Raw genomic sequence first — 27,061 nt, forward strand, 5'->3', positions numbered from 1 at the left:
CGCTCTTTGATTTTTGAAGTGGAAAGCCTTCTCTCACCATCTTTCTGTCAAGTGCATCCTTGGGTCTGATGCGAGCCTTGCTGAGGTGGCCTATTATTTTTGTGCGCCAAGAATGCAACAGGCTGTCCCTGCATGATGTCTCTGATGCTAAACTTGGAATGTTAATTTTCAAGGTGGTTCTGCTCACCCCCCCACCCCCTTCTTCCTTCAAAGTAACGAACACCTACCCTTTTGGGAGTTCTTGCAGGGTGCAAGTCTCAGGGCACTTCTATTCCTTTTCATAAGGAAACTGAAGGAGTTGAGAGGTTTGGCCAAATCTACTTTTGTTATCCTTATTCATTGAACAAGTGGTTCTTTTCTGAGGCAGTTTTGTTTTTTCCAAAGTAACCAATCTATACAATGATATATATCTTAACAAAGAAGCCTTGAAATTAAAAGCCTAACAGCTGTTTTTGTTTTACAGTCACCTCTTAGCCATGACCTCATCCTTAACCTGACTCAGGATGGAATCAAACTGCTGTTTGATGCTTTCAATCAGCGACTTAAGGTAATAAAACATTGCAAAATAGAACCCTAGGATATAGCGACACTTAACAAAGCATTACTAAGTATGTGATCCTTTTATACATTTTAATTTGCTGTATATAGTGTTCTCTTGTGATAATGGACTGCATTTCTTTGGTTTGAGGGTTACATTTTGGTTTCTAGGATTAGGACGCTTTAACATTGTACTGGGGACAGTAAGAGTGCCATAGGCGTAGCAGTGCGGTCTCAGTTGCCCGTCTTGTCTCAAGGTGCACCAGAAGCTGCAAAAGGCTGTTGCTAAAGCTGAGCCTGGGATTTGAAATCAGACCATCATTTAACACAAACCAGACAGCGTTGTGTTTTCCCAAGCTGTTCCTTTATTGGTGCTGCCATTTTATTTCAGAAAGCAAACTTACTTCCTCCTATTCTTAGTTTTCAGTTGAGTCGCGTCCATCCTTGCGTGGCCATGACTGCATGCTTTCCCCCCAAAAGCCACGGTCAGGCCTGTTGGGAGCCAATGCCTCCTGCGCTCACAGTTTGTTCTGGATGCGCTTTTATCTCTGTGGTCAAAGTCCTCAGCCCAGCAATTCCACAGCTCTGCTTTTAGGTGACCAAGTTTTGATCTGCCTCTCTAGGATGCTTTGTGTAAATGCAAAATAAAGGGCAGGCTGGCCAGTAACCTCCTGTGGCATTTATGGTCGCAAGAGATCTGTTATGAAAGTGGTATGGTTCATCCATACAAAATGGGCTGCTGGGGGACTGCAGAGAGATGACTAGATCAGTATGAAATTTTGAAAAGCTTTCTTAACTGAAACTTTTAAAATATCTGTGTGGAACTCCTTAGTTATTCAGGATGGTGCTTTCGGCAGGAGCAGCTGTGCTGAACGATTGGCAGTGTGGTTCTCACCCGGGGTGTGTAAATTGCTTACCACAGGCCTGGGTGTTGATTGGGCTAATTGGGTGAGAGTGTAGGGCTCTAACTGCTGTGCTATTTAACATTTGGAAGCAGAAGTGTGGGGTTAAATGTGATGCTAACAAAGGGAATGCGTAGCCTTTAGGCAAGTCTGGAATATGGTGTTCGCATCCATACTTCCAAGTGTTGGAACAGTGGGAGCCTTATTCCCCTTACTCACCCCTGTCTCCAGTACAACCAGCAGCTCTCCAGAAATGCCAACCTAGTGCTTTATCAGAAAAACAACTGTAAGAGTGTAGCAGTGTGCTGTCAGCTGAAACTTGAGCTCTTTGTATGCTTTAAATGAATAGCAACCCAAATTAGTAGTTGGAAGTGCTTATTTCTCTAGTGGTAACCTGTAACACCATGATATGTTTGTATTTTTCTTTTTAAAAATATCTTTTATATTAACTATAAAAATACCTGTTTTGAAGAACGATTTTCAGTGCGATTTGAGCACAGGTGGAGGACAGCTGAGCACTTTTTTTTTTTTCTCCAGATTTGTTTGTTATTGCCTTATGGAAGCTTCTGTTCATGAAGTCACTCTAATAATGGGATTTTCGTTTTTGTCAAGATTTAGAACTTAATTGTGTATGTGAAGTTACATTTTTTCAAGAGAATATCTTGAAAATTCTCTTTGTCAGATGGTTCTTTATCAGTGTAAGCTATACCTGCTATACGAAATCTTTCCAAAATATATTTAATTCTTCAGGAGACCAAACTCGAAACATAATCACTTCAAGGGCATGGTTTGCTTACTGACATTTTTTGGAATGTCACAGTCTTGTAGTGTGTTTTGCAGTGCTGTAGGTAGTGTATGCCATGTTTTTTCATCTCCAAACAGTTTGTGAGGGTCTGGCTTTGTCGTTTCAACACTCAGTGTTCTAAAAACTATGCAAGAGTTTTTCTTCTCACCTTTCTCCACAATGAGTTTTAAAACTTCTTTTAAAGAAAAAACAGGAAAAAAACCCCCAACCTCTTATGGTATGTGTTTTTAGGTTTGTTTTTGAAAAAAAAAAAAAAGAAAAAACAATCTCTTCTGGTATGTTGTGGTTCAGTGGTCTAGTGATACCCTTAGTTTGTTTGAACTATGAAGAGTAAAACTGTGTAAATGCATACAGTGCATACTTGTAAAAGGGTTCAGAAAGCTTTATAGAAGAAATTCTATGGGATCAGTTCAAAAGTGAGCAATAGGACTTCTGGAAGAACAGTGTAGGTGTAGAATAAGTAATGCCTGTTTTCAAGATGATATGACTCTGTTTTCAGTGTTGCTCAGCAGCAGCAAAAGTGGAAAAATCAGGATGCGTTTTTTCTTTGCTTTGTGTGTTGGTTTTTAATACATTCTCGCTATTTGGCTGTGAAAAAGAGATTGAAATATAGGCTACTAAAATAGAAAGACTTGACAGACGGAAAGAAGCTGGTGCAGGAATAAAGCCATAGGAATATTCCTAAAAAGTTTCTTCCCGTGTTTCAGGGAGGGGAAGAAGGCTTGTGCATCGTCCCTGCTCACTTTCAGCAGCCAAAGCACTGCAGGAGATGTTGGTGCATTAGTTTTGAGCTAACCTGAGAGTAGATCCAGGGGCAGGTTCTGAAACATCACTGTGAATTTTAGAAACAAGGTCTGTCACGCGCGTTCCCTCTGAGGTGGAGAAAGTTCGATTTCACAGCGCTGGTCTGTTATTGCTGGTTAGTAGATACCTGAACATTTTTATGAGTCTTACTCAGTAGTAATTATCAAAACAATGAGTGTGACAAAACATCAGGTTTTAATTATTTAAACCAGCTGCCTTCTGGCTGGGTGGTAAACCCATCACTGAATAGTCCTTGGTCTTCTCAGTTGTTTGTTCTTCTGCACGTAGAAAGAGTCACGTTAATCCTTTTGTCAGTGTAGCTTCTGTAGTTTAAAACATAAATCCTTTTCTAGTGCTATAGCCTGTTGCAGCGTTTCTGCAATATGTGTCTCTTATGAGATCTTCCACCTACCTCTAAATTTTGCTGACTTGTGTTTGTTTCTTCCTCCACCGTTAGTAAAAAGAAATGTTAACGTGAATAGATCTGTCTGAATCATGGGAGAAGGGCTGATGGCAAACGGGTGCCTGCTGGCTGCTCTCGGGGTGTTTCTCTCGTGGGGGACCTCATTTGGGTAACGTGCTGTTCCTCATGCACTGCTGCTTCTTCTTGTTCAACTCGTCTTTTTGTCTTCCACGACCACAGCGTGTTTCAGCAAAACTTCAGGAGAGCACCCAATACTCTCTGGTAGTTGCTGCAAAACTAGATCTGTGTGTGGGGTGGTTTTCTCTATTTTCAGAAAAGTTTTTTTGGGGGGGAAAGAGGATGTGCAGAGTTACTTAAAAAAAAAAAAAAAAACAAAACCCACACAACAAAAAACCTAGAATCATTCCTAGCTTTTCATAAAAGTAGCCTTTGTTTTTAACAAGCGGTGCAGTAAAGGAAACCTGGACATGTCAAACTGCATTTGAATTAAAATGCTGGGTAACCGGGTTTTTCCAAGAAGCATAATTCAAAGTATATTTATTAAGAAGAAAAATTTGTTTGCTCTCCTTTATTTTGGTTCTGCCAGAATGTTCATTTGTTACTTGCTTTGTGCTATACTTGTTGCTTATATCCTGAAATGTGTGGGCTCTCCCAGCAAAGTGCTTCAGAGAACTCTTCCAACTTTTTGTGAGTCAGCAGTGTGCCATTAAATGTTGGGGTTTTGGGGGTTGTTTTTTTTTTTCTTTTTAATAGTGGTTTGAGCATTGCAAGTTGTTTTATTTAGGGTTATTTCCCAGGCATCTCCCAAAACCAAGACTTCCTTCTTAGCTGATGATATTTTTAGGCTTTAAAGCCACATTTGGTAGCGAGCTCCCTGGGGAATTCTGCTTTGTTGTCTAGTTGAAGAGTGAGTCCTTTCTAAATCTGCTGGTGATTTGTGGGAGAATTATACAAAGCAACAGAACGCGTTCTTTTCTTTACAGCAGTTATGATGTGCTCCACGTATTTTCCTTTTCCTGCTGAAAAAGGAACACATATGTAGAGTGGAGGAAGCTTGTGTTTGACCATGGTTACTCACCAAAAATGATCTGCTTAAAGCCCAGTCTAGCCTCAGGATCTGGTAACAGTCACGTAAACGTCATATGATATCAATCTCAGATGCACGTATGCAGTCATGTATTGAGAACAAAGGATCCGTACCTAATATTATCTGCTGAGAGGAGAGCTCCTTGGGATATTCAGTAAGGTCTAAAATGTTTGATGTCATAACCTAGGTATTATGGCTTGCTTTGATTCTTTGTGGGCTGCTCTTCTGATTTATCATCTGTAATGCTTGGAGAGATTGCTAGATATCTTTTTATGTAGTATTGAAATGGAATGCTACTGCTTAGTTTTGTTGTGTTCGTCTTTCCCTTTAGAAAAAGAGTTGGAAAACAGAAACGGTGCAGTCAGTGCTAGGAGCAACTGAAGCAATGGCCTACTGTTTGACATTCCTTAGTGGATTCCCTAATTAGCCAGCCTGTTCTATTACTGCCCTTTGAACTTGCTTAAGAGTCATCTTTGCAGAAATCAAGTTGCAGACGTATTGGTGAAAGGATTACTTTCTGCAGGTTGGTGCTGATGTACAGGGGATCTACTCAACCCACCGTTGTTTCTCAGGACTTGTTTCAGATGCGCAGTTGCTGAGTCAGGTTTTGGAGTTTGATCTCTGCCCATGTGATTTATCCTAGCAGAGCTCTGTTAGGGAGGGGAGCGAGCAGGGCTAGCTAGTCTTGCCTTTTGACAAGAATTTGCCTCTGTAATGACTTCCAAATGTGTGAAGTAATGTGGCAATGTTTTTGTTTCCTGTGTTTCAGGTGATTGAAGTTTATGACTTGACTAAGGTGAAGTTAAAATATTGGTAAGTGATTTAAGACCTCCCATAACTGCTTGATTGCAGTGGCTGGTTTCTCTCCTTTCTTTAATCCTGAATTCATTTTTTCAATCATTCTTGTTACAAAACAAAAATGACTGTCAAAAAAGAATGTGGATAATTACCCATTCTTGAACATAGCACTTGGTTAAATTACCAGTTTACACCTTCCCTCGGTCTTGGAGACTTCTTCCTAATTTAAATGTGGTATTGCCATGAGTAAAAGTTTGTAGCATCCATTCAATGTTCTTAAGGCAGAGTCATTTTGTTTTCTTTTTCAGTGGTGTCCATTTTAACTCTCAGGCAATTGCTCCAACCATAGAACAAATTGATCAGTCATTTGGAGCAACACATCCAGGAGGTAAGCCCAAAGTATTTCTGAGAATCAGAAGCACACCTAGATTGACAGAATTCTTTCCAGGAAGTCTTTCCTGTATGTCTGCCTAGAGAGATGTTCAGATCACTTGACAACAGAAGCGTCTGAAGTTGTGTTCCAGAGCGGTCATATTCTTATAGCTGGGATATCGTGTAAAATGTACTGTAAGTTCAGTTGTGACTTTCTTTCAGTGAAATAGTGATGCACAGAGTCATTGGCACAGAATGGTGTGTTCAGATACCATTAACGATCTGTTTTGAGCTGCCAGTACCAGAAAGTTGTGAGCTGCTGGTTTTACACACTCTTACGCATGGTCAGCTCTCAAGTGCCCTTAGGGACGAAGGATACCATGAACGTACAGACACTTGAGCTGATCTCTGTGCGGACTCAGCCAGGACTGTTTGCTCAGGCTGTGTCCTCTGAGAACATGGTTATACCCCTGCTAGGGCAGGATCGAGTCCGAGCCTGTGTGTGACTGGCTTACGTCTCCCTGCCTCCGCTTCCTGTTACTGGGAGCGCTGGGGAGGTGTGCGCGCAGCCTACGTGACCAGCACCAGGACAAGTTTAATTAACCTGGCTGAACCCACTCTGACTCTTGCATGGCTGCTTGACTGTTCACCACCTCTGTAGCAGGAAAAAGACTATCTTTAAGCTCCTTGTTTACATATGAAAATGGAGAGTGTATTTCAGGGGTTTGTTAGGTGATGAAAATAAGCCAGCGGTGAAACTTTGACGAGGATATTTATAATTCAACTGCTCGGGAACCTTCAAGAAATGGAGTCACAAACTGGCACGACAAGAAAGAAGATTAACTCCATATAGGCAAGATACCCTTTTTAGAGTATCATTTTCTATTTTTAGCTTAACCCAGTCCATTTGCAGTAGTCAGGCTGATCCCAAATAGGCTAGCGTTCTTTGTGATTGATGGCGGTTGCATATCCAGGCTTTGTCCCTGTTCTCTGCAGGCGCACTCTTGCACATCACAGAACAGGATTTATTAACTGTGGAGGGTCATGTGGCTAAAGTAATATCATTGCATAAAAGCCTGCTGTAGTAGATGAATATCAGATTGAGACAGATGAAGCTTGGAGGATTTCTAGCCATAATACTCCAAGGACCAGAATCAGCCTTTTTAAACTTCGCTTTGGTCATGATCTTAACATTTCCTCTTGGGCAGAAACTCTGAGAACTATAGTTAGCTGCTATGGAAATAGTATGCACAAGACTGTTTATAATTTTAGCTTGTTCTGTGACAATGGTTTATTTGCAAATGTTTAGAGGAGAAGTGCTTGCAAAACTGTGATATTATGAACCATAAATATAAATACTCGGCTGTAAGCATTGCTTATGATACCAATACTGTGTTTTATCACTGCACAAAACTGTATGCAAGCGCTTAAAAGTGTAACTTGGCACCACGTGTCCTCGTGCTGAATTTGCCAGATCTTGTGTGGCTATCACCGGATGAAGCAACCGTGCAAGTTTTCTTAATCGAATACGATAGTTTTTCATAACCTCTTTTCATCCTGTGACACGTAGATATGAAAATGTATTTATTAAAATGTTGGCCTATATTACCATTTCTCTAGTGCATTTGCTTATTCAGTTTCCTCACTGGAAATGCAGTGTCTTCCATTAACAGCCTACTTAGCAGAAGTAAATTCTCTATATTAAGCTGCCTGTCATAAACAATATGAACTGTAAGATGCAATGCAAGTTTTCTGATAACTCTTTTTTTCTTTGTGTTTTCTGAAACAGAAAAGGCAAACCCCCCCCATAGTTTTCAGCATGTGGGAGGGATGATGATGGTGTTTTCATGTCCCACAAAAATTTGAGCTGGGGTGGGGAGAGAAAGGTGGGAAGAGAAACCTTCTTTTTAATGTGACCTGGGTACCGAATGCCGGTTTTCATGGAAGTATGACATAACCGTCCCTTTTCTTGTCTGTACCAAAGCTCCTGCAAAACCCCGATTCAAGCCATTTAAGTTTAAAACTATTTTGTTTGTCTCTGTGTTAACCTCCACTAGAATTCCAAACAAAAGGTTGTCTTTCACTTAAAACCAAGGTGGTTGCAGAAGAGCTTTCCTGCAACAGGATGCATTAATAGTTTCAAAACATATTTCAAAAGGTTAGCAACGGTTTTGTGTTGAAACCAACCTTCAGTGAGCAGTTTTGGTTTTGCCAAATCAGTGGTTTTAAAAAAGAAGAGTCATCAGGAAAATTGCGAGCAGCTTCGTTACTTTTTGGCTAACATTAGTTTGAAACGTTGTAGTATCTTTGTCATGGGGCTGATTGAAATATGACCACTTTGGAGGTCAATAGCTTCGTCCAAGCCAAGATTTTTATCCCACATTTCCATGATTCTCTGACCTGACCTCCTGCTGGGGAGCGCTTGCTCTTGCCAGTGGTTCTGTTGAAATCACATCCTGTTCTGAGTCCTCGTGGATGCGGCTGTTTGCCGAAGTGCCATTCAGCGTGGATAAGGGCTGTGGGATCGAACTGAAGTCATAAGGTAGAAGGGGAAAAACCATCCTTCCCTCCCTGCCACAGTGGCCTTGCAAGGGCGGGGGCATCCTCTCTTCTAGCTCTGTAACTCAGAGGTTGTCTAAGCTCCCCTGGGGTGCCAGAAAACTCTTGTGCTTGATCCCAAGCAGACTTTTGGATCTGCTCCTGCTTTTATCAGGACAGTGTCCGTTGTCAGGCTTGCTGGTGTGGGTGGCTCTGTCCTGCCCTGCTCTACAGAAACATTTTCCAGCTGGTCACGCTCTGCTGCTTTCCTGGAAGGCAGGCACTCTCCCCTTCCTTCACCCGGAGTGCAGCAGCAAAGAAAGCAGTCTTTTTGCTTCTATCAGCAATTTTGAATGGAATTATTCTGCGGGATACCTGTGTAGTAAATAAATTAAAAAAAAATAAAATAAAAAAAGGCTTACCTTGTTCAGTCACATGGTTGTGACATACGGTCTTGAGGGAGACAGGAGAGAACTTCCTAAGGGTAAAAGCATTCCTTGCCCTTTAAGCCTAAACATCAACAACCATTGCAGGGGATGGGAACCGATGCGATTTCTATAATCAGATATCACACTTGGCATGACTAGGGGAAAAACACTTCTCCAGCTGGCTGTGGGCTTTGGAAAAGATGCATCATAATTTATCACATGAGAGAGATTTGTGTAATTTTCCTGCAGATCAAAACATTTCCCTCTCCCCACACGTTTTCCTTTGAGTGGCAAGCGGGGAAAATGCTCTTAACCAGCACATTCTGCAGAAAAGGCAAATGATGACTTTTGAAAGCTTAATGCGTATTGCTCAACTATTATTTTTCTATCCTGGGCCGTCTGGCATTGTCCAGATATCTTGTGACATGTCTTTCAAGTTGAACATTTGAAAGGCACTTTGTTGGGGGAGAACAATAATAATAGATATTTATATGCATTTTCTCTCTATGCCATGTCATCTTAAATATAAAATGGTAAGGAAAAAAACAAAAAGAACATTGAACCAATTTCCTTTGCTAAAGTGGAATAAAGCGGCTTCTCTTGTTGGAGTGTTTCTTTATTGTTTTTTTGCCTCTGCCGTTTTCAAACTGTTTTGCAGTTTGAAAAAGCTTCTGTGCGTTAAAAGAACGCTATGTTCCCCCCAGTGGCTACTGGGCACAGGTTGACGCTTGGTAGTATCAATCCCAAAACTGTTCCCAAGCTCCCAGTCTCCTGGGATTGTTTTTAAGCTTTCCACAATCTCCCCAAACAGTGTGCCTTGTTAGAGTAAGTACTGGGGAGACTTTTATTGCTGTTTATAGCTGCTGATGTGCAATTTGTTGCGATGAATCAGGACGTCTCATGATGCGATGACAGCCGGAAGTCTGCACGTGTCCTAATTTATTGCTGCTCTTTGTCAAAGCTGACCGATCGGCTGGGGTGTCTGCTGGTACTATTTTTAGTAAGCGGCCTAGAACCTGCGTGTCTGGAGCATTTCCTCCTTGTGCCGTGTTAGTCGGGAGCGCGGGTAGCTGAACCGGGGCGCGCACGCTGGAGCTGCTCTTGGGAAGGAGAGGTGGAAGTGGCAGGGAGGTACCTGAGAGCTCCCGCTCCGCAACGTGCTTCCCAGTGGCGTGAAACACGGAATTTATCAGCGTTCTGGGCACATGTCTCTAAAAGACTTACTGGTTAATATTGCACAAGTGTTTCACGTTAACAACGAACAGAATTGTTTTGAACTTATAGTAGCTGTTTAAACTACTTTAGGCATATTAAGGTATAATTGATTGTGACCTATTGTATAATTGTATCATTAGGGGTAGGTTAGTGCCTACAGGCTTACATAGGCAACTCTTACTTTAATGAATCTAAGGTTTCTCTTATTGCTGTGTTTCTACTGCAACAAATTCAAAGGAAAACTACTACTGTCCTGTTTAATTGTGTTCCTCCTGCATCTTAAGATGTAGCAAATTCATGAAGGTGATGGAAGTGCTGTTAGATCTGAACTGAAGCATTCTTAGTTTATTTTAATAACTCTGTTTTTACTTTCTTTTTTCCTTTTAGTGTATAATTCAGCTGAGCAACTCTTTCACCTCAATTTCAGAGGACTGTCGTTTTCTTTTCAGTTAGACTCCTGGACTGAAACTCCGAAGTACGAGGTCAGCAGTCATTCTTAGTTAATGGATAGTCTTTTTTGCCTCTATGGTACTCGCAAAATATCACCTACAGCATGTCTCGCCTGCAAGCAAAAGAAACCAGTAATTTGGAAGGAATTTAACTCCTCAGTTGTGCTCTTATTCATACTATGTAATCATTTCAAAGTTAAAATTTTTCTTCCTTTTAGCAGAAGGCGTATGCTTAGAGGTTTTGCTTGCATCAGGAACTGGGACTAGCAATTCTGTTGTTGAAAGGAGTCTTCTAAAAATACAAGCGCTGTCTATGCAAATACGTAAATATTAAGCGATCTACAGGAAGGCTGTTCTTTTATCAGATATTTTTGAATCTCATCAAAGTGATTACGCAATTAAACTAGGGTGGAGTTCATAAAATACATTTTCATCTTAAGTGTCCTTCAGTACGAGTGCTTTTAGAAAGCCAGATGAATGAGCTTTATTTGTAATGCCTGTTTGCATATGCACCAAATGTTCGGATGAGTTACTGAAGAATTGAACGAATTACTGGGTTCTTGGAAATCTTTGGAAATCACTGTCTCTAGTGGAAACAAGATCAGGTCTTCTGTGATTTCCACGTATGGTAACAAAAATGTATGTCTAACTTGCTTTGTGTGAGGATGGAAACGCTCTCAGCTGGCTTATCTAGGCTTATCAGTTAAAAAGAATGCGTGCTGTATGGTATTAAAATAAAAAGGAGCATCTAAAGAGCCAAAACAAAGTGAGAAAAATCAACCAACGTGATGACGCATGTGCTTATGTCACAGCCTGGTACTTCGGTAGTTGTGTTTTGACATGTGAGAGAAGAGGGGGTAACCAGGGGAAGTTACTGTTTAGCAGTAGTGAAGGTCAGGGTTTCAGAAATACTGGAAGGTAAATAGAAACCTAGTAACTCAAACAGAAAGAATGCCCCACCAAAGAGCAGTTACCTTTCATGCAAGAGTTCCCAGGGCATTTATGAATGAACCAGCTGAGCTGTGAAGAAAGTCAATTGTTATACCGAAGATTTGAAAGGATGTTAAAATAAAATTGCTAGAATCAATTTTAGCCATAGCATCTGTGTGTCTTGTTTTGGTACGTCGTTCAGTTAACTAAGAAGATAATTAGGGATAGTTACAGAAAGCTTGGCTCAGATATGCTTTGAGAGGGACGTAGTGTGATGACTCGCTTCTTTATAGCTGCTGGAACAGTGTGGAAAATAATTTTGCATTCTCCAAGTGTTTCATCTGGTTGTTCAAATTACGTTAGTAACATGTTTGTACAGAGTGAAAGGAGAAATTTCCCCAGGGTTAGAAATGGGTAGAAATAGGATAGTTTAGAAAAAAAAAAAAAAAGTAGTATGAAACAGTCCACAGGAAAGACGCCTGTTGTTTGTGGAGCCTTTCGGGGAGGAAAGGCTGAATGAAGAGCGAAATAAAGTTCGAAGATGTCAAAGTCTTTCGAGTTCAGCGAGGTCATACAGGAATGCTAAACTAGTTAGCAAGGCGGTGTAATCTCGGCTTATAGAAATGAAAAAACTCTGAAGAAAACTCTGGGGGTTTTTATATAGTTGGTAGCAAACTGTAGGTGAGCAGCACATGAAAACCTGCTCACACCGTTTCTGGTAAGAAAAGAGGCATATAGTGCCCAGGCACTGCCGTGGCTCCAGAGAAGATTTCTCTATTGCTAAGGCATTAGTATGTTCAGTAATCTAAAGCCGGACTACTTTAGAAAGCCGTGTTTTGGGCTGGTCGTGTTCTGGGCAAATTCAGAAAGAGGATGGAAATCAGGGCATCTCTAGATTTGTGAAGTATTGGCTTCTAAATACATACAGCAGTGAAGGTTATTACTCTGGGTTAATTTTTTTTTTTTTTATCGGAATAACTTTTTGTGTTTACCTTATGCGGTGTTCTGCTAAAGTAGACCAGGATAGTGGTTTGCACATTGTGCATCTTGGTTTTGTTGACTGCTTGTGACGAAGTCGGTGTCTTTTCTGTCCGGTGCCAGCAAAGTATATTGATAGTGTTGAAGAAAAGTCTTGTAATCTTCAAAGTTGAAAGAAAGACGCTCTTACCGTAATGACAGAATGAATCTGACTTCCTTAGCGTGCTTTCTGTTTGACGAGAACACTCAAAATCCCTGTCAAAACAATATGGGTAAGAGTGGTGATAAGGAGAGCAGAAAATCTGTTTAACGAATGGGTCTCTGATCATCAGATAACATTTTTGCTGGTTTGTAAAATGCCTTTAAAAGGCTGAAATTAATGCAGTGGGAGTGAAAAAAGAATTTCTACCTTTTAGATAGCCAGTTTCTTAGAACTTCACTCCAGTGTATCAGTACAAATACTTTTATATCGCTAGTTGCCAGTGATCAGACCAAGAAAATCCGAATTCTAAGTACGGATGTGGCTCGTTGTCAGACTAGTGCCATCTTTTGGTGGTTAAACATAGTGAGCATTCCACCCCAGCCTGGGAGTCCGGGAGTGGTGTCCTGAAAAGAAACACCATCTAGAAGGGTTGTTTGTTGTTGTTGGGTTTTTTTTTTTTCCCCTCCCTTGTGTCTTTGGCCAGAGACGTATCTGAATTGGTAAGCATCTATTGTATTTCTTACGTGATTTATAACTTTGACCTGAAGCATCTGTTGTGTGATGTAACAAGAATGATTTTGTCCATCCACAGCCTAACTTTGCCCATGGTCTGGCCTCTCTGCAAATTCCCCATGGCGCGACTGTGAAACGTATGTACATCTACAACGGAAACAGTCTGCAGGATACCAAGTACGTACAGCCGGTCAGGCTGTTTTGGTCATTTAGAATATACTTGTTCTAACCCATTTATTTAGGGCTTTGCGAATGCTAAATATAATATTATATATCTAATTTTTTAGTTCAGTTTGGGTCTTCTGAATTTGGTAGTGTGCGGAATGCCTTTAGATACCTGCCTCTCTCAAATTTCCATGGGCGTTGTCATCAGACCTTATGATCAAATGTTGGTTTGATTTATTTTGCTACAAAATCAGCTTGGCTCAGCTGTGGTAGGCTGATTCAATTGACCTGAAAATGAATTCATTAAGTAAAGGAAGAAACGTAGCCATGCAGTTAGGCTGTTCTTCCTCTAGATTTTGTTTGCATGCTAACGACCTCTCCCTAGACAAATCAGACTTGGTGTAGGCAGTCAGTCATTTTGTAGTGGATTGGTACTATGTATGTCGTGGCAACCGAGGGTCTGCAGCTCTCTTGCTATACAAAAGTAATAAAATATGTAGTTTCAGGTGTAAGCCATATGCATAATCTACCGTATATTCAATATGTTTGCAGTTACCTGACAGAACTTTCTATTCTGGGGAAACTACTCTTCATGCCTTCATACTAACGGAATAGTTTTATTTTAATACAGTTAATGTTTTTTACGGTGTTGAACTCTGTCTCCTTTTAAGCAGTAATTTATTATACAACATCTGACATTTTGCTCTTTCTAAAAACATTGTTCCTGAGAGTCCTTCACTAGGAACAATTGAAAGGTCTTCTGTAATTCTTCCTTTCAGCTTATAAGTACCCAAACTGATACGGTGGTAGTTTTTGCAGAGACGATTATGTTTTAATGCTAAGAGAAGATTAACACATCTGTGGATCACTGCTCAGAAGGGAGGGAACCTTGTTTACGCAGATATTGTCTCCTAATTAGAAATAAGTGCACTTCAGAAAAATGTTGTTGTCTGTGCCCATCTGTGGCATGGTGGGCTTTAGCGAAAGCACTAATTGTCGCATGGGGCTCTGGGGGTGTGTGTGAGAGCTCAAAGCCTGACTTTCAGCTCAAGTCATTCACACAGAGGAGAAATTCACCTAAGAAAAGTGCATTTTACAGAGTGTATACAAACTGGCAGGCAGAAAAGCAGCCCTTCCGTTGAAAATGTCTTTCTTGAGGCTGTTATTTTCTCAAATATTATTACAATCGAATTAAAATGAGAACTGCCCCAGTAAAGCGGCACAATTGCTTGCGATGTATCTGCACAAACTGGATTCATATTCCGGGCTGTGGAGTGCCTCCCCGAGAGCAGCGAGAGCGTCACAGCGAAGGCTGTTCTGCTGCATTTGGGTGATGTGCCTAGGGCGAGGAGTAGGTGTCTTTAAAAACTGTGTGACTTCAATTTTCCCGAGAGAAGTCTGAAGTGATAACATATCCAAAGGCTAGATATATCTTCTGTGATTTCTGGAGTCTTTGAAACTTGGTGTTTATTTCGTTAATAGTAAAGGTCCTGCATTTGAGTACTGCCTTTTTGTTCCTCTTCCTTTTCCCCCAGACTTTCTGATCCTTGTCTTTAATATAACTTCTGATCTTCAGTCGGAGTTAAATGCAGCTTTGTCAATATTAACGTGCTCTGTTCCAGAGAACTGGTACCAGCTTGTTAATGGAGAATTTGAAGATTAAGTGAATCCTATTCACATTTTTTTTTTTTTCTATGATTGGTTTCAGGGCTCCTTTGATGCCCCTCAGCTGTTTCCTTGGTAATGTGTACGCTGAGAACGTTGACGTTCTGAGAGATGGAACTGGACCCTCAGGTTTACGGCTTCGCCTACTCACTGCAGGTATTAGTGACACTCAGAACATTGAACCGGATGCTTGCCTCAGGAAAAGAGGGATAAGCCTGTATAAATTAAGCGTAGGTTATTTGTGATGATTTTACAGATGATTTCAAAGGGTTCTATATATCTTATTTTGAACTATTGGAAACGAAACCCAATAAAAGCCCCGTGAAAGCGAGCCTGTCTGCTGCTGCATTTCCCTGGCCCTGGAGAAATCATGGGGGACCGTAGCCCTGGCCTCTGTAGTTCTAAGTCCTTAGAGTCTGTTTGCAGAAATGGAATTTATCTCCAGCTGTATGTGTAGAATAAAACAAGTACATCATAATAGTAAAGAATAAAGCAAGTACATCATTGAAAAAAACATGAGAAATCAAGAACCCTGATGTACATGTGCTTTTTGTGAGTTTCCAGTGAGCTGTATAGTGCTGATATTTTTGTGACTAGTTCTGGAAGGCTTTTAAAAATGCCAGCAAGAGACTACATCAATACTGCAGCCTTAGACTGCACTTTAAATTTAATTGCATTTTCATTTGCTGTGGGAGACAGCAGTGAAAGTGACAGAGGCTGATGAGTACCTTCTCCTTGTGTGTGCTTTCAGAGACGGGGGCGGGAGCTTAGGAATTAGGGGAAGATATAATAACTGCAAAGGAGCCTTGTTAAGTCACCATGACTTGAGACTTAATCTTTTTAAGAAAAAATACTTAGATGTTTTTAACAATTTTCATTAGCAGGCTCGACTTTTGACCTCTTCTGATTGCTAGCTGCATGTGTATTGAGGAAACGCTTGCAATACATTCCCAATATGCAAAAGTTAAAAAGGAGAAAAATTAAGATGAAGAATAAAACATAAAATTATGAATAAAAACGGAGCAGATGTTTTGAAGTTACTTTGCTTCTCTCTTTACAGAGGAAGATAATGGAGAGCTGCCTAAGACAGGGAACATATATCCTCGTGTACTAGGGAAGGAGTTAGCTATAACATCTTAATAATATAAATGGTTTTGAGAAATTGGACACTTCTAAGGTAGAGTGTCAACTTCAGTTAAAAATATATATATGCAGCTTAAAGGAAATGTTGTCAATGAATAAAATGTCGCTAATGTTCAGAGTAAAACTTGCAGAGAGGCAATCTGGCCGTGTGCTGTTCTCGTCTTGCTGAAGTTTGCAGAAACTCCTTTGCACAACACATAATACATCTGTTCTAGCACAAGTTTCTCTGCAAGTGTATTAATTTGAAGTAACTCTTGCTTGAGAAGTCAAGGATAATTTAATTGGATTTTTCTGTTGTATTTTATTGAGCAACTGGCTACATAAATAATGTATAGTGAGAAAAGCTAAGTGTGTGATCAGGGCACGTCCTGTGCTTTGCAGTAACTGCTGCATATGTGCATTCTCGTAAATATAGGATGCTGCGTTCCTGAAAGCAAATGAGGTCACACGCTTTAAGACCTTCCCATTTCTTAACATGGAGTAATGTATGTCAGTCATTCATCTGTGTAAGGGCTATTCAGTAAGATCCATTTTTAGCATTATTTGTGCAGGAACATATTTGCTATTGATTTAATAAGCCATGGGAGAATCCTGAGTAAGGACTGTGTGTTTTCTGGTACGGTTAATATGGATGAGGAATTGCACTTCACAGGCTTTACTTTTGTAGCTGGAGATACTTCTCTAGTTGTTAAAGCAGAATATTTTAAGGATAGAAGCAATTCCTGGTACTTACTGCTCATAACCAGCTGATCAAATTGAGACTGCCTGGGAAAGCAAGTCGCGTTCGCATGAATGGCAAGGCGGTGAAGATAGCATTGCTGAAGTTGGAGGTTAAGGTGGGGCTCTGTGCAACAGTCAGCGTGTACATCACTTTGATAAGAAATGTTTTAAACCGTTGCAAAATAAAGGGTTAAATTTCTTTTGGTGCTGTTGTCTAAAGAATGCATCTGGTTTGTGATAGAGGAACGCTAAGCTTTTGGTGATGATTTGCTGATGTGTTCTCTGATCAGGAAGGATGAATTTTGAGTTGTTTTCCTTTCCTCAGGTTGTGGCCCGGGTGTTTTAGCCGATGCCAAGATGCGGGTATTTGAGCGGTGTGTGTACTTTGGTGATTCGTGCCAGGATGTGCTGAGCACCCTGGGGTCTCCGCACAAAGTCTTCTACAAGTCCGAAGATAAGGTGAGGGAATTCATTCGGGCGCAGGGCTCTGTCTCTGGTCAGTGCTGTCTCGGTTGAATCACAGGGCCTGCCTTCTGCAAGGCCAGTGAGGTCGAGCTTCCATGTAGCACAAATTGAGTGCTTCGCTTGACATACAATAGACCAGGACAAACTGTTATAGAATTTTATAAATAAAAGCTCTTTTAAGCTAAATTGATGCAAATCTGTTTAAATTATAATTAAAAAAGCAGCATTTTAACCAGTATAAAAATGGAAGCACTTCTGAATCCAAATGAGCCTTAGCAAGTCTGTACTACCTATTTCTTAATTATATTTTATGTAAAATAACTTTAGCTTATACTTTGATACTTTCCTGATGTTTTTACGTAGCAGCATATGAGTAAACCTTTTACTTCAGATAACTAAAGAAAAAAATCAGTGCATCGTTGTGCCACTGCAAGCATCTGATGGTCCTGTCATGTAGCACAGTTACGTTGCGTATTTGAACAAGGACTTCAAATGAGATTATGGCGATTTGTTTGGATGTAGTGATGTTGTTAATGGCATTCAGCTCTCTAAGCGTTATTAAATACATCCCGAAAATGTGTTTCTTGCAGATGAAAATCCATTCACCCTCGCCCCATAAGCAGGTCCCATCAAAGTGCAATGACTACTTCTTCAACTATTTCACACTTGGAGTGGTGAGTGGGAAGCTTCTGTAAACAAATTCATGTCAAGTTCTGGTTTAGTTGCACAGCAATCCTTCCAGAAGGCTAAAGGCTGCAGGAAATGAGAGACTGCAAAGCTCTTGATTGCTGCCTTAGGAATCTCTGGGTATGAAAAACACCGCTGACTTTTCTCTAGCGCTTGCAGATTCAATCTGTAGTGTTTTAACACCAATTGTGAAAGTTTGCTGAGCTGTGGGACGTAGTTCAACCTTCACGTCCCTCCTTACAGCTCTTTTGCTTTAGTCTATGTTACTGTAAATAATATGCCGAAAAACGCGACCTCCTTAGAAAACTTGCCAACATTAGCAAATGAAACTGCAGTTGCGATTGAGTGCTGGAGAAAACATGTGTTTATTTGAATTTACAAATAATCTCATTTTTCAAATACTACTTTTCATAGTTACATTTGGTTCCAGTGAGATAGATACATATCACTCTGTACAGGTACTATTGTAACTAATCTCAGGTTAGTTTGGGGAAAGCCACCTTCCTCTACCCACGTCGCTTCATGTCTGGCTGTCTTTTTTATTCAACAGGATATTCTCTTTGATGCAAACACTCACAAGGTGAAGAAATTTGTCCTGCATACAAATTATCCTGGCCATTACAACTTCAACATGTGAGTGTAAAGAACTGATCTGTTAAAAGAGTATTTTAAAACATCTGAAAAAGAAATCTTATGTTCCCTTTATAGAATTCAAGTAGTTTTTCCCAAGTGTCTTTGGTGTATCGGGTAACCCGTGGAGGTTTCAGCTTCCATTATTAGCACTTTTTTTTTCTCGTGATTTTCTTTTTACACTTAATTGACTTTATGTTGTCAAGTACATCTTAAAGCAGTGAACGAGGTATGGTAGTTCTTGGTCCAGCCAGAATGTGCAAACTCTCTGCTAGAGGCAAACGTCATATTCGTAAGGGTGTCCATTTACCAGTAGGTAGGCTGCTGGCTTTGTCTTGACAGTATTTCAGTTAGTGATTAAAAAAAAAAAATTGCCTTATGCTTCTGACCTTATTTTCTATACTTTAAAAATGTAAACTCTTTAGAGGAGGAATATGAGTTAAGGAGTAAGTGATTGGATGTCTGATTAAAGCAAGCGTGTTTTCAGGCAGTTGGCATTAGTGATAGAGAAATCTTTAGTACTGTTTCGAAGCTGAGTATTTCTCCATCCGCTCTGTGTAACAGCAGAGTAATTTGTGCTGAAGGACCTTTTGAATCTTTTCAAAAGTTATTTTAGAACATCGCCAGGCTGCTGCCTTTTTGGATGTAGAAAACAGAAATGAGAACTCTTTAATCTGTTAGCATTGAGCCTCTCAATTTATTATTGATGTGACTTTTCATTAAACTGGTTATTAAGAGCCCTAAGTTTGCGCTATGCAGTTTATTTTGGGTCTTCTGTTTTCTAATAGCTTTACAATTTGCACTTTCTAGTTACCATCGCTGTGAATTCAAGATTCCACTCGTCATTAAGCGAGGTGAGTAGTTCATCTGGTGTCCTGATTCAGGGGGGATGTACCACAAAATGCTCAAAGGGAGGTGTGGTCAGTTTTCATTTCTAATGCATCCTTCGTTATCAGAGGACGCTAACAGTGAACGTCATTGAGGAGAAGTTTTGGGTTTAGGTTTCTATTTTTTAAGTGGAAAAGATACTTCAGGACAAGTTCATCAGTTCTCTGGTTTTACTTACACTACCATGTTTACTTACTTGGATCATACGAATATTTAGCTGCAACAACACTAATTTTCTGTAATGCTGCCACTCTGCTAAAATCAGTTGCCTTGTACCTGGAGGCTCAAAATCTCTAAGGTAGTGTTAGTCTGAGCTGGTCTGTCCAATCCGCTGTTGAACTCGCTCTTGAAAGGAGTATTCATGATATTTAATATAAACTGGTTTAGCTGGAAATGAGAACGAACATCTGGAATGTGTTGGCTCTGTGTGCTATAGGCAAAGTATGTCTGTTGTTTTCACTTAAAAGTCTCCACTTGAAAATACGGATACATATATGAAAAGTCAGTAGTGCCTAATTCTAAGAGATATTTGGGTGTGCCTGGCTCTGTGCATGTAAGTAATCTCAACAAGGCATGTGGAACCTAGTTTGATTGAAGCTCACAGTGATCAAGGCAGACTTCTTCAATGTAAGAATTAACAGGCGTGCTGGGAATGTGTTTGTTGATTATCCTGGGAATACTGGCTGCTGGCTAGGGTTTGGCCAGGGATGCCTCTTCGTTTTGATAGGTTTTCACTGAAAGCAGCTACCTGTGTAAAGTGCAGTTCTCCCGTGGCTGTCACAGCAGTTTGAGCATGTAGAGGAATAAAAACCTGGAAAAACGGAGTTTGTGTATACAAGCTTATATGAAAGTTGATTTGTACTTCAGCCAGGAGAATAAATGTGAACATTCTGCTCACTTTTAAAATTATTATCCCTTGGGTTAGTGTGCAATACTTCAAAGACGTTAATTTCGGATTATTTTTATTCATCTCAAGTAGCACCATGAATCTCCCCATGTCTTGTTTTCCTTTTGTTTGGTTTGGTTTGTTTTATCTGACCTTTCTGGTCTCTGGCTTATGTTCAGGACACGTAACAAGTTGTAAACAAATGTTATAAAATTTATGAAGACCCCATCTTTTAAAATCTGGTGGCGGTGCCTGATGCAGCTTTACTAACTCCCTTCTGTAGTTCAACTTCAGACAATAAATTGACAGCCAGAGGTCGAGTTGCGCAGACACCGAACTCTTTCAGCATAAAGAGACCGTGTTTATTTAGCAGGTGGAAAATACAGAGGAGCTTTCCATCAAATTAAAGGTCATTTGCTGTGTTTGACCTGTTTAGTGTCTAGCTTCATTCCCACTGCTTCAGGAAGGTGCTTCCAGTGTTAAGAAATCCCCAAATGTATGTATGAAATGGTGCTTGAAACCAACAGCAAACTATTTTGATAAGGCTGTAAGCATAAATGCAATGCTGTCCTCACCTGCAGCTTTTTTGTTATTTAATGCATAGAAGGTTGGGGTTTTCTTCTTTTTCCACCAGAATGATACTGGGGTCTGTCATTCCCAAGCTCTCTGCTGTTTTTGTTTTTTGCAAGAGTGGCATTTGAGCTGATTTCAGCCCTGCCAGCTCCCGAGTCTCAAGCAGTCAGTTTAGGCAGCTGCCTTTCCCAATGCGGTGGGGTGTTCGGACTTGGTGAGGGGCACGTCAGGCTGTCTCGATGAGCCACGTTAACCTGGCGCAGAGACACGGAGTTCTTTTCACGCTGACATTCTTACGTGTAAGATTACAGCTTTATAGTGTTAAAACTTGGAACTTGCTGTAAATAGGCAGATTAGTTTAATTGCCCTAACTGGCATTTAATCGATGTTGTTGACAATTCTGGTTGCTGGTAAACGCTGGTAAATTTGTCTATGAGCTCATCTAATCCTTGTACGTCTCCTGCTATCTGAACTAATCTCCCAAAATAAGGGATTGTCTAGGAGAAAGCTGAAGCATAAACTATAAAGACCATATGTTTTTCTGTCATAGATAGTGCTGATTCACAGACTGAAACATGTACAACATACAGCAAGGTAAGTCTGCGCAGAACCGAATGTTTTCCTCCTTAAACCATCTAAATGATCTCTGCTGAATTTGCAATACGCTTTGAAGAAATAAGAGCAGTTGTATCGTGTTGTGTTAAAATACAAAAAAGTTGCAGGCCAAAAGTTAACATATGTTTTATTGTTTAAACATTTTGTTGTGTAGGGATTGAAGGTGTTCCTAATAGCACACTTCAAGTAAAGTAAATTATTGCATTATTGCATGCGTTGCTTTTTAAGATAGCTGCAAGGGGAAATCAAACAGTAAAATAAGTGGTATGGGAAAGTGCTAGCAGGGGTGGCTGAATGTTAGCTGGAAGAGAGGTTTCTACACAGAGTTTTCACAGAGCTTGTCTACTTAATGTAGCTCTTGAAGACGTTTAGTCTTTAATCAGGAGGGTCCAATGCCCTTCCAGTTTCTTCTGAAGGGAGCCAGTAATGGGACATTTCTCAGGCAGCAGTGGGCCTTACAAAAATGTCACGGCCCGTGTGACCCCTCCTGATGACAGCACACTCCGTGAAGGCTGTGTGGCCTTTCTGCCTAAATGAACGTCCCGACTTGAGAGCTACATTAAGCTGAAAAACTTCTCAAAAACTGTTTCGGAAGTGTCTCTACAGTCGACATTCAGCCAGGGTCAGCTCTACTCTCTTGGCTCCTGGGGTGCCAAATGAAGTCTTTCCTTGGTGAATTTTGGATTCCATACCAGGAAGAAAAATATTGGAGTCAGCAACCTGGAAGCTGCCATTCTTTGCTTTTTGATTTGAATGACTTACATCCTTTTCAGTCTTGTGTGTCAAACTGCAGCTTCTTATTAAGTCTGCTTGGAGTCTGAAAACTGCTGGACATTCCCAATGATTAAATAGTGCAGCTTTCCTCTTCTTCTCCAAACTTGTCGCTTAAATCAAGGAAAGGCTTTTGGCAGAGATAGCAGTGATGTTATTTTTCCCTCTGCAAAGGTATGTAAGAGGATATTTTACTGAGGTTTCCCACAGCTGCTTTGTTCTCTGAGACGTCCCTGAAATGCTACGGGACTTTCCAGCTACATTTTACCCATAAGACCCATAGAATTTGTTTATATTAATAATTCTAATTGTAAGCTATTTTGAGACAAAAATGAGAATAAACCCTGAGAGGCCGTGCTAGTAATGGATAGTTTCCAATAGTGAGTATGGCTTCAGTCACAAAATACTTTCGTAAATACAACCTCTATGTTAGTTGGCAAGTAGGCATGTCTCAAACAAAACTGTTCACAACTCTCTTCCTAGATAAAAAGAAGAGTTTTCCCATGCCTCATTTTAACACAAAGTCTTTGATATATTTACAGTGGGACAGCATTCAGGATCTTCTGGGGCATCCTGTAGAGAAGCCAGTGGTACTTCACAGGTAAAGATCTCTCTATTTTGCTGTGCAGGGATTGAGCTGGTACCAGAGGATGAGTTTAGGCAGAGGACGGGTGTTTATTGCAGTAGTTACTTTCAGGCTGCTTTGCTGCTATAGTTTCCCACTTTTGGGGCGCTGACAAGACTAGATAGCTGCTCTCGGTCGAAACGTACCAACATGCAGAATGAAAACTTGGAAAATTTTGGAATGAAATCTCCAAAATTCCTTGAACTGTAAAATCCAGAGAAGAACTAAGCAGCATACTAAGAACTCTCTCTCTTTGTGTAATACATAATGTAGATATTTTTTTTTATACTGGTGACGTGGATTTCAACAACATGACATCATACGGCACAGTGCGTAGTATATATGATAGCAGTCTGTCTGAAGAACTTTGGCTTTTAGGAACATACATGGTAGTTCTACAGTTCTTTTAGGCTGACTGAAGATAGAATAGTCCTTACATCTGCTGTGTTTCTACAGGGATTGAGGTGGGCGTTGGGTAAAACAGGCATTGTTTGCAGTGCTGTCATTCTGTGATGTGATATGAAACTATGATTTATCTCGGGACAAGTAAGTCATGACTGATGTGAAAATACTGCAGCAATTTCAGATATACTTAACAAGGTATTTTCATCAGGCTTTCCTATGATTTTGGGTTTGATTCCTCCCTCCCCCCTTTTTCCCTCTAAATCATTGTGGCCTTTGCTTCTCTTTATTCCTGTTTTATTCCGATGAGATCATTAGAGCAGAAGCCATGTAAATTAAAGCTGGGGTAAAGTAGTGATTACATAGAGCCATTGTATTTTTCACCTGTGTTGTAGAGAGTAGTTCGACAGAGTTTGCTTTACTGAGCCCATCTCAGATGCCTCAGGCATGCAAGGCCAAAAAGTAAATATTTTCTAGGGTTTGTTTTTTTTTCTGGCTGTAATCTAAAATCCATTGCTGTCAGGAGTCTGCTACTGTCATATATATGATCCAAAAAATATAGGAAATATCTGAAGGACAAATGATACGCTAATCTTGAAAAATACTGTTTAATGAAATTTGGATTGTTCTATTTCAGCATCTTACAAGGCAATTTTTTAACACGATAAAACCAGTGAATTAATAGACCACATATAGCAAATACATTTGGTAAAGGCTGAGAAACAAAGTAGATTGAAGAGTGGGAAAGGATCTTGCACAAAAATTACATGGTGCTTCTCTCTTCCTATCTATCTGTTTATTTTCAGGGTTCTTCCTGTATCAAGTTCAGTGAAAGAGAGTTTTCCTGTAGAGGTTGTTAGTAACTTTTTGATTACTTTCTCCGTGAGTTAATAATGGCTCTGTGGCATTAAGCAGAGGTATTCTCTGGCTCACTTGGAGTTGCATAACATAGATTTACTTTATTTTGATGAAAGCCATGATAAAGATGCTCTAATTTACCTTATATTATTTATATTCTTCCCAAAGAAGTTCCTGATCCTCATACCTCCATTTTTTATTTTTTTTTAATTTTTTTTTTTCCTCTCTTCTGTTCAGGTCGTCATCTCCGAACAACACTAACCCATTTGGGTCAACTTTTTGCTTTGGACTGCAACGAATGATCTTTGAGGTTAGGAGAAAAACTGTCATATTTGTGTGACCAGGAGAAGATAAGGAGTTTGCCATTATGATGACTGGCTTCTTATTTCCCATTTCAATAAGAGCCAGTGCCTGGGAGTGGCTGTATTTTTAAAGCTTATTGGCCGGAACAGGCAACTCTCCAATCATTCTCTGAGGTTGTACATTTGCATGTTAAAGCTGCACTTCAAGTTTGTCACATAGAACTCCTACTAGCAGGAGATACGTGCACTCGGCTCCGAGTCGTGGTGGAGCATGCTGGTGTTCCGATGTGTCCTGGAAATCTAGGGACCGTTTTTAGGAACTAGCCAAGCGCTTGTTGCGTTCTTTCATTGTTGGGATTTCTTTTTTTCAGGCAGATCGTTTCCATATTTGCCATTTTCACTCTTCTGAGTTCCTGTTTGGTGTACAAATTTTTAATTTCCCTTTTCCCCTGCCGTCTCTTTGCAGGTGATGCAGAATAATCACATAGCTTCTGTTACTCTGTATGGCCCAACACGGCCCAGCAGCCAGCTGAGAACATCGGACCTTCCCCAGTGAGCATCCCCTGCAAAGTCAGCTAATCTCAATGCTACAAAATTAGTACAGCGTGCCTTGATTTGCTGCCACTTATAATATGGAAAGCACGTTATGATTATTATTTTTTTTTTCAATAAGCCTTTCCACCCAGGAGCGGTGTGGAGGGGAAATTCTCTCAACCCTTCATCATGGGGCATGGAACTGTTGATGGAGGAAAGCAGCTTAGGTGCCTGTGCCGTCGTTTATTCCTCTCCGTTGCCCTCATCCTATGCAGCACAGAGCTGAAGAGACTGTCCCCCCTTCTCAGCTGGCAGAAGGGGGAAATGGAAGAGGGGCACGTAATGACTGCAAGAGTTAGAAGCACAAACTTTCTGAGCCTTGGAGCATCTGGAAGCAGGTATTGATTTTAGTCTGTTTGTGTTACTGTATTGATGTGGTGGTCACATTTTAAGAAAACGTGTGTGTGTATATATAGATATAAACACATCGGTATTTCTGTGGCTTAGGACATTGTACCAAGTGTGACAAGGATGTATATATGTCCATGATTTCAGGCACCACATCTTTGTGTAACTTTAAACCAAGCAAGTAGCATGTGCATAATACTTGGTTGTAACATTTGCACTACATACACTTTAATTACTTGATAAACGTTTATCTTCACTGAGGAGCATCTGTGTACTGGGTGTGAGTGGGGTGTGATGGTTATTTAACGTACGCTGCGCATAAAGCTTATTTATACAGTGGATCAAATTTATCCACTTTCCTGCACTAATATGTACTTGATATGCTGAAACAATTTTTTTCTGCCATGGCTGGTTTACTAATTTTTTTCATATGCAGTTTCAAAAAAAAAAAATTCTGGAAGAGGTTGTTTCTATGATTGAATTATGTTTTAGTGAAAAGGTTTGATACGATTTTTCATACTACAGAAAAATTTAGCGAAGAAACGATGTTGCCTCATTTGCCTCTGTCCCGAAATCCTTTATTCCTACTCTGTTTCCTTAGAGAAAGACAAGCTGTAATATAATAGTATCTGAGAAAGAAATCCCCGAGCTCTGCCATCACCGAGAAAACCTTTTCTGTAACTTTTGATGTATGATTTTAATTTATGCCAAAGGTTTAGCCAAAGACATCCTTATTGTAGTTTCACCATTTCTGTACATACATGCTAACTGCACACCCCACCCCAGCAGACAGGATATAGGCTTCTTTCTAGTTGGGAGATGCTGCTCGCGACATTTTATCCCAGGAGGATACTTTAGGTTTCTAGTTCTCTTACCAGTCTTATTTGGGGGAAATAGGTGGTCTGTCTTTGAAATATTGAACCCTTTTTAAAAATGGACAAGAGAAATGTATAATTTTATCCCATTTTTAATATTTTGGTGTAGCAACTTGTGATACATAGATGACAATTTTGTGAGTTTTACTATGTGTGTACAGATTTTGTAAATATGACATTTTTGTAATTTTAACTCCATGTACAGTGTAATCCTGTATAGTTTATCAATGAATGAGAGATAGGAAATGGAATGTTAACTGAAGTTTTGGATCCTGGACCAGTAGCAGGGATAAATGTGGTGTGTGTGTGAGACGTTCTTTGCCATTTAGTCTTCCTGTATACTGTGATACTCTAAACTGTTTTGCTAAAACAAACACAAAAGCCCCATGGAGAATCTAACGGATAAGGAAAAAGTTACTGTTTACCTTTATCCCTAGGTGTCACTCCTGTTGAATCCCTGTTCAATCTGTGCTGTCTCCTGTGATCATTGCTTGCTAAGAAAATTCTATGCCTCAACCTTCCTTTTGTTTCCTCTCTAATTTTATTTCATTTTACATAGCCCTTCTGTAAATTAAATGGAATAATAATGAGCATGTACACTGAAAGAGAAATAAAATGAGACTCTCAGTTACTGTTTTTGTGTTAAATACAGTTGCTGGGTGTTTTTGTAATAAAGTCATGGATGTTTTTGCTTTTTTTTTTTTTCCTTATCAATTAGTCCTTTTTATTTTACTGTCTTTCAGACGTTATAGTTGAAGTACCTGACTAGTGTTCCTCCTTTACAGCTGATACAGTATGTTCTCTGAAGAAGCGATATAAAAATTAACATAACTTGCAGTCTGTTTCCTAGTAGATACATGAAAGCAT

At 40.1% G+C, this 27,061-nt stretch overlaps 1 protein-coding gene across 1 annotated transcript in view; it reads left to right on the forward strand.

Moving 5' to 3' along the window:
• Positions 1 to 26,861, forward strand: part of LOC104290369 (chromosome unknown open reading frame, human C16orf70) — a 35,494-nt gene extending 8,633 nt beyond the window's left edge. The window contains exons 4-17 of the mRNA XM_009889468.1: positions 464 to 547; positions 5,329 to 5,372; positions 5,666 to 5,745; positions 10,298 to 10,392; positions 13,062 to 13,159; positions 14,856 to 14,968; positions 17,001 to 17,134; positions 17,731 to 17,814; positions 18,378 to 18,460; positions 19,268 to 19,311; positions 21,355 to 21,398; positions 22,733 to 22,791; positions 24,313 to 24,385; positions 24,844 to 26,861. Coding sequence (XP_009887770.1) covers positions 464 to 547; positions 5,329 to 5,372; positions 5,666 to 5,745; positions 10,298 to 10,392; positions 13,062 to 13,159; positions 14,856 to 14,968; positions 17,001 to 17,134; positions 17,731 to 17,814; positions 18,378 to 18,460; positions 19,268 to 19,311; positions 21,355 to 21,398; positions 22,733 to 22,791; positions 24,313 to 24,385; positions 24,844 to 24,933 — 1,125 coding nt within the window. The 3' untranslated portion in view covers positions 24,934 to 26,861. The remainder of the gene's footprint in view (positions 1 to 463; positions 548 to 5,328; positions 5,373 to 5,665; positions 5,746 to 10,297; positions 10,393 to 13,061; positions 13,160 to 14,855; positions 14,969 to 17,000; positions 17,135 to 17,730; positions 17,815 to 18,377; positions 18,461 to 19,267; positions 19,312 to 21,354; positions 21,399 to 22,732; positions 22,792 to 24,312; positions 24,386 to 24,843) is intronic.
• Positions 26,862 to 27,061: the final 200 nt, after the last annotated feature.

This window comes from Charadrius vociferus, unplaced genomic scaffold (assembly GCF_000708025.1).
Source record: "Charadrius vociferus isolate BGI_N301 unplaced genomic scaffold, ASM70802v2 scaffold1061, whole genome shotgun sequence".
Lineage (NCBI taxonomy): Eukaryota > Metazoa > Chordata > Aves > Charadriiformes > Charadriidae > Charadrius > Charadrius vociferus.